The following is a 13,976-nucleotide window of genomic DNA, read 5'->3' on the forward strand; positions in this document are numbered from 1 at the left end:
AGTAATCAAAAGCCATTCAAATTAAAGCTTCTTAAGCTTGAGAGGGGTTGAGAAGAGAAGCATTTGGAGTTTTAATAAGAAAAAGACAATAATCCACACTTTACCTTCTAATTTACTTAATTCTTTGATCACAGTAGAGGCCCCCAACCAATCAATTGGTTTGGTATGTTGTAGGAGTCACCAAGGAAGATTGAAGAGAGAGAGAGAAGCTCCAATCTCTTCAATTTTGTAGAGGTTTTTAGAGGATAATAGAAAATATCATTATTTCAGCATAATAATACTGGCATAGTATAGTTCTCATATTTTTTTACAAAGAGCTTAGGATCTATTTATAGGTGAGGGAGGCCTCTAACCAAGTCCAACTAATTTCTAGAATTTTCCAGGTTCAGTTTGGTTGAATTTAGACAAGATTTGGACCTAGTTTGGTTCCCTTTTGATTTGGTTTGATGATCCAAGAGAGAGGAGAGATAAAAATATCACAATATTTTTGAGTTTAAAACTCCACCACACATGTGAAATAGACGCCTCCTTGAAGGGCCCCCTTTTTCCTTACACGTGTCAAAAATGAATCATTATACCCAAAATATCTCATTTTTTTTAGTAATACTCATAGTTTTTTACTAGTAAACCTTGTACTCAATCAACTCTTCATCTTATGTGGGTATTTACTCATTTTTGGGTATTTTTCTTTTATAAATTGGATTTATCTCCTCCCCTCACTTGGATTGATCCTATTGGCCATAGGAACCTTAATTGGACCATAATCCAAAAATTTTTGAAAATCTAGACCCTTAGGCTAAGGTCCTTTATACCCATTTCTAATTAATTCCAATTGCACATTGGAAAGTTCTTTTTGAATTTCTGTTTCAGGGGAAACCATTTTAGACACTAGGAGGATTTTTATATCCAAAAATATCTCAATTTTGGACTACCTCCCTCTAGACATTTTCTCTCTCTAGGTCAAAACAGGATAAAACAGAATCTTTCTTTTATTTCAGAAGGGGGAATAATTACAATATCAGAAGGGGAGGTTCTTACACCTGTACACCTCAAAAGCTGGGGGGGAGGAATCTTACGCTACTTGGTGATATGGGTGAGCCCATGGATAGGATTGTTGTCATTTATTGTGACAACATGAGTAGCATACAGTTGGCCAATATTCTAGTATACCATGCTAGGACAACATTGATGTGTATTATCACTTTATGAGGGAGAAGATTATAGCATAGGTGATGTAGATCCGGTGTATGTCAACACAAAGAATCATGTGGGTGACATCTTCACAAAGGCACTTGGCACAGAGAAGCTCCATAGTTTTAGGAGCTTACTTGGAGTGCGCAGTGTGGAGAGTTGAGCTCAAAAGGGGGAGTGTTAAGATATCAAACTCAACTAGTACGGACATTGATAACCCACCTGGGTGATAGCTTCCTCACTTATGCCACTGGCATGGTTGGTGAGATTATGGTTAGCATACCGCCAGTGGGGACGATGGGCTCTGTGGGTGGTGGCAGCCACTTTGGAGTACTTAGAGTTATGGCATAGTTATAGTGCAAGCTCATATAGTCCAATTAACACTATGGACCGATCTTTGTATGCAATAATAGGAGAGTACTTTCCCTTATAGTATGTACTCTTATCTCTTTATGTTAATGGTTGTGGAGAAGAGAAGAAGATAGAAGAAAATTCAGCCATCCATCTCTCTCTTGTGTGTGTGTGTGTTTGCTTACAAGGAACTCAAGCTCTCCCTCTCCCCCACATTCTCTTTAAAACTTTCATTCAAATTCACCATTACAGCTGGCATAAATGTTGCAACATGGTTACATTATGCGTAGGATTGCACTTAGACTTTAAAAGGAAAGCATGATTCATGCATTACATCTGTTTACAAGATCTAGGTCTAGAGTGGACACTAGAAGGTGGTTGTAGATCAGTTTGCGTCTTAGCCCTCTTCTTAGTGCCTTCGACTATTGGAAGCTTTCTCTTTGTTCCTTTGCCTCTCTTTGTTGTCAAAAGGTGGGGTACCTTGTTTGGAAAATACATCTTCAAAGTACTAGTGTCTTTCCTCTTCATTCCTTTCTTTCTAGCCTTTCAAACAAAGTGCAATCCTCATTAGTATCGTTACTTCCTATCATCTATCACCAGAGCCATTTTGCCAACATCTTGTTCATTGCTAACTCCCCTACCAAAAATCAATAAATACACCATTCAACATTAATAGAGCAAAAAGAAATAACTTGGAAATTTGCAAAGTATTAGTACTTACACTAGTAGTACTAATAGTACCAAATGTCTTATACATGTCGGGCTTCTTCTACTCACTTCGAGAAGGCATACCTTGCAAAAATAAGGTGCAGCATGATTAGGGTTTGGGCTCGTCATTTTGTACTAATCGGCTCATTTTCTCTTGTTTCTCCTCTCTTCCAACTCTAATCATGTGTTGATGTGATTATGATTAGGGTTTGGGCTCGTCGAATTGCACTGATCGGATCATCTTCTCATGCTTCTCCTTCTTCTCCTATCTTCCCTCTTTCATTACATTACGATTGGTTTTCATGTGAGGATTACCACTCTAGTAAGCTTTATAGGCAATTGCACCACCCATTAGAGGAAGATCTGCATCAGTGTGACAACAAGTGGGACAACATTTGAGGCTAAATCTCTTGAGCTTGGTAACTTTTTAAGTTTGCCACATCACCCTTACTCCAACAAGACCAAAAAAGGTAGCGAAAATAGCACCACTTCTACAACTAGGAAGGGTAGGGAGATGTCATGCCCATTTCAATGATAAAAAAGCTGCTATTTTTGTTGCAAACAAGATCGCTACTCAGTAGCAAAAATAGCAACAAAATTTCACTATTCAATAGCAAAATTTTGCTACTAAGCAATGATATTTTGCTACTATTTTTGTTGCTGAGCAGGCAATAGAATTGCGTGAAAAAACAAAGTTGGGGGGTAGAATATTTGCTTAAGACTGATAGAATGCAAAGACATTTCTCGAGATGGGTGGAGATAGCGCTACCAAATGGCAACAACCCTGCAAGTTAGCACCTCTTCATCATTAACGTAGATCTTTGTTAGAGAGAACACCTCTTCATCATTAACGCAGGCAAAGGTCAGAGAGCAACATGTGGAAGGAGCACTGCTTCCTCATAACTCGCATTCAAGGTCTACAACACCTCGTTGTAAGCTTTTGTCATTGCATTGGAAGGAGAAGCACTTGTTCAACATCTATCAGCTTGCATAAGATGCCATGGAGAATCATCATAGACAACACAATTGATTAGGCTAATTAATCCTTTCTCTCTTCTTAGATTTAAGCTCAATCAACAACACCTACCTCGACAGTGTGATGATCAATGCTTTCAGCACCAAAGCTTCCTTCCACTCTCTCCCTCAATTTGATGCCAAAATCACCTGCCCTCTTCCTTCTTTCCTTTAGGGCTAAATCGAACCCTTTTGCAACTTTATATTTTTGTTTTTTTGTGCTTCTCATTGCTTCCCTTCCCTTGATTAAAACAACCTCTTTTGTGAGCTTTTCTTCATTGCCCTCCCAAGGTTAATGCTAAGGCTATTGGACCTTAATTAATAATTAATACTACATCTAATCTAGTGCTTAAATTAGCCTCTAATTATACCATAATACAAGCTAGCCTAAGTTAATTAAGGCTATTGAATATTAATTAATTATTAATACTACCCTAATCTAGTGCTTAAATTAGCCTCCATTTATACCATAATACCATCTATATTAATTAAACTAATCTAACCTAATCAAACCCTAACGTCATTTCCACGCCCATACTTTCTCTCTACTACCTCCCGCTCAACGGAATCAGCATCGGAGATAAATTGCTCCCCATTCCTGCCGGAACTTTCGACGTGCAGCAGGACGGAAGTGGAGGAATCATCATTGATTCCGGCACTACAATCACGTTCTTGCCACAATTAGCTTACTCGGCGGTGCTGGAGGCTCTACAGTCCAACGTTACGATGCCGTTTGCCGATTCATCCGTGGTTGGGCTCGATCTCTGCTACGCGTCGAGCGGTCCGGTGCCGCCGCTCATCTTCCATTTCGACGGCGCTGATCTCACTCTTCCAGTCGAAAATTACTTCATCGACATCGAAGGCGTCGGCTACTGCTTTGTCATGGCTGCTTCACCTTCTGGCGGTCTCTCTATCTTTGGCAACTTCCAGCAGCAGAACACGTTGTGAAGCTATGTCAATTGGCTTTGTAAATGATTTCCACCATAATAAATTTTTGGAAATTAGGCCCGTGCAATGTAAGATTCGTGGGATCAATGTCTGTCTCTCTGTCTCTGTTAATGTTCTATGCCATAATCAGAACACGATTAATTTCAAGAGAATAACTTTTAAGATGGCCAAACAGGCTATGAGAAAATTAGTCAATTTGTGAAAACATTGGAAAGAATGTCGAGAAAGATCAAAAGCACTATTGAAGTCATCATGCAACGTTGTCCATTATCTCCAAGTATTTATAGACATATTAATAAGATCGATAATTTTAAAGAGGTTGTTTTGGGACATGCTTTTGTCACCTATTTTGTTGTATGAAAAAAATATTGTGTTGATTTCCTCTTAGAAAAAAGGCTTTAAAAGCAATTGGATGTACAAGATATCTTATGTGAGAAAAAAGATTTTGAGGTAAACCTTAAAATAACAAAGGTGATGATGTTTAGCGGTAAACCTTTAAATAACAAAGGCGTTGATGTTTCATACCTCTAACAAAAATGAACTCACATACAAACAAAAATGAATAGATGTGGGAGTACTTTTTTCTACCTTGCTTTTTATCATGAGAAAGGTGGTTGCTCACCATGGTAAGGCATATGGTTATTTTGCACGATTGGAGAAAAAATATTTCAAGGTTCATTTTCAAGATCCACAAATGAAGAACATAATACCCACCTCCATGGTCTAGCCAACTGTTTTTTATGATTGAAAGGTTGCACATTAAGATGTTCTCTAAACTCATTAGAAGCAAGTCGTCAATACCACATGATATCATCCTTGCACAGTATGGAGATTCACCCCTTAGAGAAGATGCAATCTTCCAAGTTGTCACTTATATTCATATGGCTTGGCCCCTTCTAGTTGCTCGTCTACCTAAATTAAATCTAGCAAGCATGAGGACAAGGTGGCAATACAAAACTAGTAGATAGCTCCTCTCTTGAGACACCCAAATAAATAATTGCCACCTTTCCAATACATACTTTATGGCCCCAGCCTCCATTTAAGTAGACAAATTAAATCAGATCATCTACATGGACACCCTTTAGCTTTACAGCTTTCATACACAATTTTAACCATCTTAGTTTCTTACAACGATGCAATTTTATAAGGACAATTCCCTACATGTTACCACTCATGGTTTCATTTTAAGACTGTCATTTATAAAGACATGTCACACACACTGAGGATCACCATTGGTCGAATTCCTCATACAATTTGAGATGCTAGACATGGCCATGTGGAAATCCTTAATAACAAAGCACTTCCAACTAGTGAGATGGGTGAGATTGAGATGGAGAAGCACTTTCTATTCAAATGCCTTGTCTACTATGAGATTTGAGGTGGAAATTATTGCTTATTCCAAGAAGGTTGTAAGATAAACGATTCATGGAGCTTTCCCTTCTTGAAATTAAGTAGCTTTGACACAATCAGATGACTTATAAAGAGACCACAACCACTAGTAACGTCTTTCTTTCAAAAAGAGGAGGGTAACAAAAAGTGAGTTTGGGTCTACATCAATTTCATGCCGCACAACAAGCTTACGCTATCTTATGTACCTTTCTTATTTTACGTTCTTTTGCAAATGCAGCTAGTTTTGAGTTTTATTGTTTTCATGTTAAGCATCACTTGTTGGAACAACTAAGCTAGGACCTTAGTGTAAAGCAAATCTCAAAGGTGAGAAGATAAGCTTTCACCAAATTGATATAAAGACACTGAGGTTTGAGGCAAGTGAGGGCTAGGGAGTAGTGGGAGTAATGTATTTTGAGCTTCTCTCTTTGTAATAAAGGGAGTAGTGGGAGTACTCTATCTTGAGCTTATCTCCTTGCAATCAAGGGGTGTTTACCCTCTCATAATACTATACACACTTTTTTGAGCTTCTCTCTTTGTAATAAAAGGGTGTTCACCCTCTCATAATAATATATACTTTTTTTGGGTTTATTGTGCTCTCCCACGTTCATCTAGAGTTTAGGAGTAGGATCAGTGTTAATCTTATTTAAATTGCACACCAATTCTCACTATTAGTATTAAAGCAAATCATCTCATGTGCTTAGAGTTTAGGAGTAGAATTAGTGTTATCTTATGTAAATTGCTCACCACCAGTATCAAAGCAGGCAAGATTCAATAGGCTTAGCTTCATTTCTTGATTCGCAAAAACTTGAGCTTGATTACTAACTCTTTTTGTCAGTAATTTAAAGCCTCGAGAGCGCTCCCTGCAGCTGGCATCTGTTGATTTTATGAACAAGCAAGAGAAGATCACTAGCAAACAGGCAACTTGAAGGGTGACGTATCTACAGAGTAGACAAAGGTGCTTCAAAGTTCTGCACCCAATTGAATATCGAATTGGAAAAAACCCTTCACGCAAAACCACAAAAACTTACATCTTCTTTTAACTAATCAAATAACTTACATTCAAGAGTGTGCATTTCATAGCATGCCATACTTGGTCCGTGGTAGAGGGGTTTTGCAAGAAACATGGAAGTTCAATGGTGTCCTGATTTTACCTATGAAAAGAAGGCGCCTAAAACTATTAGACACTAGCTTGTCCTGTCAATGTGATGGGCTTTGGAAGAAAATCGTACCCTAAACAATAGGTGCCCAAGATATCATGTAACTACCCTCATAAGACTGTGATGAGCCCCACTTACTCTGACTGTGACAAGCAGATATGGTGAGCTTTGCAAGTCATTTTCAATGGCATGGTGCCCTGTCAACTCACTCGTGACACCAACAACAACAGCTCATTGCATTTTACACATGCTTCCACTTAAACTAACGTACAAAGCAAAATGTGTAGCCGTAAAACTGTGAAACAACAGATTTTTTAGAGAAGCAGCTCTGCTAGAGCACCTATGATGACAAGCAATGCTAGCTAGCCACTTGCTAAGAAACATGCATGCATGTAACTGACTTACATCCCCAAGCTAGCCTCAAAGACTACACAGTTACCAGAGTGAATTGAAGCACTTGAATGCAAACAAATCACTGACACAAACAACAGCATAATTGTTCATGGAACAACCAAGGAGTGATGCACAAGCTAGCTAGCTAGTGACAACTCACATACTAGCAAACTGTCTGCAAAATTAATATTAACCATCATTTTTAAACAAAATCAGAAATTCTAACTATTGAAGCGTATAGATGTTGAATTCATAAACTGTTCTGAAAGTGTGCATGGAAGGACACACACACAGCCTTGTTAATGTGTGCAAGCCTAAAGGATTCATACACTACATTCACTACTTGGCACAGCATGGAAAAAAAAAAAACAAGAGCCTTACCAGAAACACACAAGAAGCATGCACACAAGAAAAGCTGATTTGATACAAGGCCAAAACTTCCATGGGAGTAAAAAGAGATGTGCGGTTCTTCTTTTTGCTTTGTGAGATCAATTAGTGATTCAATGCCACCGACGTTTATCTTCTTCAGAGTCAACTGGATGATACCAAGTTGGCCACCTTTTATGGTTGCTCAGCCTGTAATTTAGAAAGAGTTCTTCGTTGCACACCTCTCTTGTCGACACTAGAACAAGAGTCCGGATGACAGCAGAGCCAGCATGAGCCTTCTCTCCCTTCTTGTCATACACCCAGACCAAGCCCTGTCTTCTCATTTCACGATCATTATCATCATCAAAATGCACATTAGGGATGTAAGGCCTCATATTTGGATCCGAAAAGACAAAATCATAAGGGCACAGCATCACATTTGGTTGCTTTCCACTAGCCGGGTGATTTATGAAGTGAGCTAAAGCCAAGGGGTTCCGCAGTTCCAACACTGAGCCCCGCCGGGCACAGTGCGTCTCCTTGGCTCCAAATACTGAACCCCACAGGCCAGCGCTCTTCTTTCCGAAACCCGATGGGGTGGGTTTAGCCCCCGACTGATTGAATCCCTCTTCTGTAGCCTCCTCACTTAGACTGCCATCCCACACCTCACGTGACTCCCCACCACAACCCCAAGACTGGCCATCAATGACCAGTCCATCATATCTTGATACCAAGTATGAGTTCACAATGTCCATTCTTGGATAACCACGCATATAACGATATTGTGGTGGTGAGTAAACAATGCCAGGGTAAAATGATACCACTGTGCCTGGCCCAACTTCACCTGCAAGATAAACACCTCGACCTGCCTCCTTGTGGTCGATTTGAGAGGGCTTCAGGTCCAAAGTGTAACCGATAGACACTTTTAAAGCAGCAGAAACCTTGGCAAAGCTTAAGGGGCGAGTCTCGACAGGAACTGTTCTGCAAATGTGAGAAGAAGAGAGTTGGATCAAATTAAAAGCAGCTAAAAAAAGTCATTCGTTTCACAATATACATACTTTCTTGGAAACAAGCAGGGAAGACAAACGACTGCATTGGTACTTAATGCACATTTTTTATGTCAGCTAATTTGCACAACAACTAAAACAGCCAGGTTTCAATACATTACAGAAACGAAGGCCCCCCAACCTGCTGAACATATTCGTGCTAGCCCCCCTCAGGTTTTCCCCTGTTTCTCTTCCTCTGCCCTGTTCACCAGCCCCTCTGATTCTCCCGCCAGCCCCTTCCCTTTTGCTTCTTGCTTATCCATCTCCCCTACTCTTTTCCGCCCCTCCTGTCTCCTCCATTTATCCCTCCTGCCAGAACCCTCCCTTCCGCCTCTCCTCCCCTTTTCGTCCACCCTCACACACCCTCTGCTACCATCAGCCCTGGTGTTTCAAGCCTGCACCAAAGGGTAGCAGCTGCCCGATACAGCAAAAGGTAACAGCCATCGATGGCTGCTGGACCCAGCGCACTGCCCAATCAGCCCCTAGTCCACCCTCATTGACTGCCTATTGCTTGGAGATTGTCATGCCAGTGACTTGGATGTCAGTTCCTGGACCCCTTTCATCTCATCTCTATCCCTCTTCCCATTTCTTACTTTCCCCCCCTCTTGTTAGAAGTCATCTCCTGTCTTTATGTAGACACCAGGGCAGGTGTGCCCGCCCTTGTAGGTGTTTTCTCATTTTTCCTCACTCCCCGTATTTTTCCCCATTTTTTCCATTTTTTCTGTGGCTTGGGTGGCAGCCTTGAGGTGGCAGGATGTCCTTCTTGGTAGCCCACTGCATCAGTCTTCTTAGTGGTGCTGGCCGACTGTATGTGGACAGGTCATGGACCTTCTTGGTGCTGGCCGACACCCCTATGAGCTGGCCGACTGGTGTATACAGTCGCGGGCACTTCTGGACTCTTGTCGGCTGTCCTACAGCAGGCCGACTGCTATTTGGGGGCCATATAAAATGGCCCCACAGCCCCTTGCCACATTGTGTATTGTATTCAGGATCTTCTTGTGTATACATAGTAGAGTTATACGCCTCTCTCTCCATTGCTATTTTTTTCTGCACTTGCTCTTGTGTTTCGAGATTTTGTCATCATCTCCACTGCGTATTCTGACATGGTATCAGAGCCCTAGGCTCTTGATAGTTCTTAGGAGTTGTGTGAGCAAGAGGGGGACTTGTGTTGCTGATTGGTGGACTGTTCAGGAAGAGGAGAAGCAAGAGGACGGCGGGCTGATTTGCTGGACAGCCACTTGCAGGTGTAAGTTCTTCTTTGTTCCCACCCACCCACCCTTTTTTCAGAGTACATCCCCGCAATGGCAGATTTGTTAGAGATGGCCGAGAGGCATGTGAAGATCCCTACACTCCCCATGTTCCCGATGGACCGTCAGTTGGACGGGAACAACTATGGCATATGGAAGGTTATGATGCAATCTGTTCTGGAGTCTTACGACCTTGCTGATTTCATCATTGTTGGGGTTCTTCGGCTGGAAGTAGAGGAAGGGGAGTTACCATCGACCCGTAAGGACCGGGAGGCACAGGCACAGTTGTCGGATCGTGTCAACGCCAGGCTCCGTTCATTTATCTTCCTCAACTACACACCGCAGGCAATCAATCATGTAAAGCATATGACGCTGGCTAGAGGTATATGGCAGCATTTGGCTTCTCTTTACAACAGGGTATCACCCATGAAGAGGATTTCCTTGGAAGTACAGATGCGGGTTATAAGCCCTGCAAAGTCGTCGACGATGTGGAAGCATATTAACAAGCTCCAAGCTCTTCAGCAAGAAGTTCTTCAGGCTGGGAAGGAGATATCATCGGAGGACATGGCCATAACGTTGCTATCGCATTTGCCCTCTCAGTACTCAGCATTTTACTCGTCTTTGATTACCAGTGGCAGGCTCAGCACCATCACGTGGGAGGAGCTTGTGCCCATGGTCTTGGACCAGGAGGAACGATTCACGAACCCTCCTCAGGGTGGAGGTCCGGAGGCCTTAACTGGCCAACGGTCGAAAGGCCGTAACACGGCAAAGGGAAGGCTTCATCAGAGAAGTCTTCTGAGAAGAAGTCCGACGCTGACCGCCAGAAACTAAAGGCAGAGAGGACTTGTAATGATTGTGGCAAGAAAGGCCACTATTGGAGGCAATGTCTGTAAACCGGCCACGATCTTCAGACAAAACTAAAGGGCGTTGCAAAAACAAACTTGCACACAAAACACTTCAACACCATCGAGGACCTAGAAAAGGAAAATAAACAAGGGGAGCTAGAGTGCTCCTGCAAACAGTACACGGACACCGATTGGCCCCAAATCACAATGGCGCCCCTTGCGGTATTTCTTTAATTGAATATAAGAGCTTTGATTACAATACGACTGGAAACTCAGCCGTCACAGTAGAACTCCTGAAGCCTGCAAAGACCCTGCATCATGGCTTCATATCCACTCACCATCCACAAAGAAATCCAGCCATTGTTCGCATCAAAAGACTCTCTCACATTGAGTCCTGCATACAGAAGCTTTCTCCCATGATCAGGGCTGCCACAACCATCCATAGCCCCTCACCCTATGAACAGCATCATACCCTGACACATCCAATGCTTCTGCATCACAACACAGACTCCCAAACTGTCTCTCAAAAGAGAACTCGCACCACAGCACAGCATACCATACAGTCGACACACCTGTACCAACCCTCTCTACCTTCCAAGGGTACTATCCATCTCTGTCATGGATTCCCTGTCCCCTGCCCAATCAGTAGCAAGGCTATACCAAACATGTGTCCATTCATGTACCTTCAGGCTATACCAAACATGTGTCCATTCCTGTACCTTCGGCCTCCATGTGACCTATCTCCTAGAGAAACCCCAATACATGTTTCCTCGAGAAACCTACGACCTGTTTCCACATGAAACCCTTAGGCTTGTTTCCCTTTGAAACTTTTGTCCTCTTTCCATACAGAACCATTCATGGCACCGTTCAACAACGGCATACATCTAGTTACCTGTTCCCTCATGAAACATCTGGAAACACAGAGATGCCCATAACTGTAGGTCCCTCTGTTCCTTTCTAGCAAGAAGAAAACAATCTGCTCCATGAGCACGCAGCCATGCGAGCTTGCATCACTCCCATGCCAAGAAACACTTTCAATTGACCTGTACTTGCAGCCGGAAACCCAAGCACATAGCTGAATTTGCAGCCAACCAAAAACAGCCCATAAACTGTCCTCGAACTGATCTCAAAACAGTCCCGAACCAAAGCAAAGAGAAGCTGAAAGTTCCATCAGTTGAACGCCATCGACATGATGTCTATGTTCATGAAAAAGCAGCCCCTGTCTACCTTTATGTCCACAGAAACCAGCCCCCTGGCCACCCAAGAGAAGAGCACGCAGCCATGAGCGCCTGCAGTCCAGCCCTCCTGTTCACCAAGCGAGAGAGAGAAAAAAGAGCATGTGCCGCAGCTTCAGCCCCCTCCTATTGTTCAGCCATCAGCTTTTGCATACACAGAAAAGCACCCAAAAGCAGCCTGCCAGCCCCCTGTTTTCTCCCAAAAAGCAAGAGAGAGAAAGAGAGAGACCTGTCTTCAGTCTCCAGAACCTCCCCCAGACTTGCGACGAGAGAGAGATCGGCTGTACACCTCCTGCAGCCCGACAGTCCTCCAAGGAGAAAAGCACGTATCTCTGCTGCATCTGCCCGTACAGCCCTCCCTGCAGACCTGTCCGCTTCTCACCAGAGAGAGAGAAAGAGAGAGAAAGAAAGAGCTGCAGCCCAGTCCCCTGGCCCGACCAGCCTACCTGCTTTTTCCACAAGCCAAAGCTCCCTTTCATCATAAGAGAGGCGCCTCTTTTCTGCCCGCCAGCCCCTCTTTTTCCAAAAAGCACACACGTGGCCCCAATAATAGCATATGGGCCACGTTTACTTTCATAAAGGGCAGTATAATGTTTTTAAAGGTTTTTAAAACCTTTTGAGTTAAAATCTCTTTGCCCCCTTCACACTTGGGGTTGTCCACACATGGGTTTCCTTTTTAACTCCAATCTAATGCCATTCACACTGTCCACCATGTCCCCGTGCACACCTGCATACTGTCCAGAGAAAAACACAGGGTCGTGACATACCCCCCTCTTGAAAAATAGCAAGCGTCCTCGATTGCACTCAATGGCACAGTAAGGCATCTTATGAGCAAAGACTCCCCATACGACAAAAGCAATGGTCCTCAAGTGCATCTGGGTGAGAAAAAAAATCATCCTGCACAATGAGGTCACACCGTCACGTCAAAGTGACAAACAACTCTTGCTTGTTCCTACAGAACCAGCAGCAAAAGTCTAAAACCAAGTGGAAACACGTTAACTGTGATAGCCAAAAACAAAACCATGCATCATTCTACATATGACACACATATACATGATACATATATGCATTCGCAAATGCTCTACCTACTCTAAAGTAACAGTCTAAAGGCTACTCGCAAGCCTTACGCCCATGGGCATCCCGCAGGACCCACGACTGATGGTGCAACATGAGCATATGAAAGCACTCAATGCATCAAAACAATACATCCACTAAGTACTTCCCACATGTCTCATGGCCATCTCGTAGGAGTCACACCCAATGGTGCATCCATGCACATAATAAAGTACTTGATGTATCATACCAATATACATGCATCACAACACAATCCAGAGTATTACCCAAAGTATTCTCAATCGTACCAAGATCCAATGGCGACAGAATAGAATAATACCTCAGAAAAAGTATGCATACATGCACAAATAGAGTTTGATCCATATATCCATGAACCAAACCAACTCTAGGACTGCTCGCAAGACTTATGCCCTCCATAGAGTTATCCATAGTTGCAGTGATAGTTCAAGGTGCGGCTGACTCTGCAAAAGGAAAAGGGAAAAGACAAAGACAAAGACAAAGATGAAGCCAAAGATGTAAAGCCAAAGGGCAAAAGTGGAGTCAAGATTGAAGAAATCAATATGTCACATGCAGGTGACAGTGAGGATGAGGTCCTATTTACGTCTTCACTTGATGCACATTCACTTCTTACAGGTGGTCATGGTATGCACTCATGGATCATTGATTCAGGTGCCTCCTTTCATGTCACAGGTTGCAAAGACTTGTTTGTCAGGTATACTGCTGGCAATGAAGGAGTAGTTTATTTGGGTGATAACCATGCATGCAAGATTCTTGGCAGAGGTGATGTGAGGCTTGTGTTTTCAGATGGCTCACAGCTTATGCTCCATGATGTCAGGCATGTGCCTGAGATCAAGAAGAACCTGCTTTCTACTGGACAGCTTGATGATGCTGATTATGTTACCACATTTGGTCGTGGAAAGTGGAAGATTAGTAAGGGCTCACTGGTTGTTGCCAGAGGCTCTAAGGTGGACACTCTTTACTTCATGCATGCAGGTGTTTGTCAACATAATAATCT

General features: G+C 42.7%; 1 protein-coding gene across 2 annotated transcripts in view; it reads right to left on the bottom strand.

Moving 5' to 3' along the window:
- Positions 1 to 7,409: 7,409 nt before the first annotated feature.
- LOC147641883 (uncharacterized) overlaps positions 7,410 to 13,976 on the bottom strand; it is a 32,347-nt gene continuing 25,780 nt past the window's right edge. For both annotated transcript variants that reach the window (XM_086800630.1, XM_086800622.1), the window contains exon 4: positions 7,410 to 8,490. In XM_086800630.1, coding sequence (XP_086656756.1) covers positions 7,652 to 8,490 — 839 coding nt within the window. In that variant the 3' untranslated portion in view covers positions 7,410 to 7,651. The remainder of the gene's footprint in view (positions 8,491 to 13,976) is intronic.

The sequence above is a fragment of the Cibotium barometz genome, chromosome 1 (genome assembly GCF_041138505.1).
Source record: "Cibotium barometz isolate CiBa-2024 chromosome 1, ASM4113850v1, whole genome shotgun sequence".
Taxonomy (NCBI): Eukaryota; Viridiplantae; Streptophyta; class Polypodiopsida; order Cyatheales; family Cibotiaceae; genus Cibotium; species Cibotium barometz.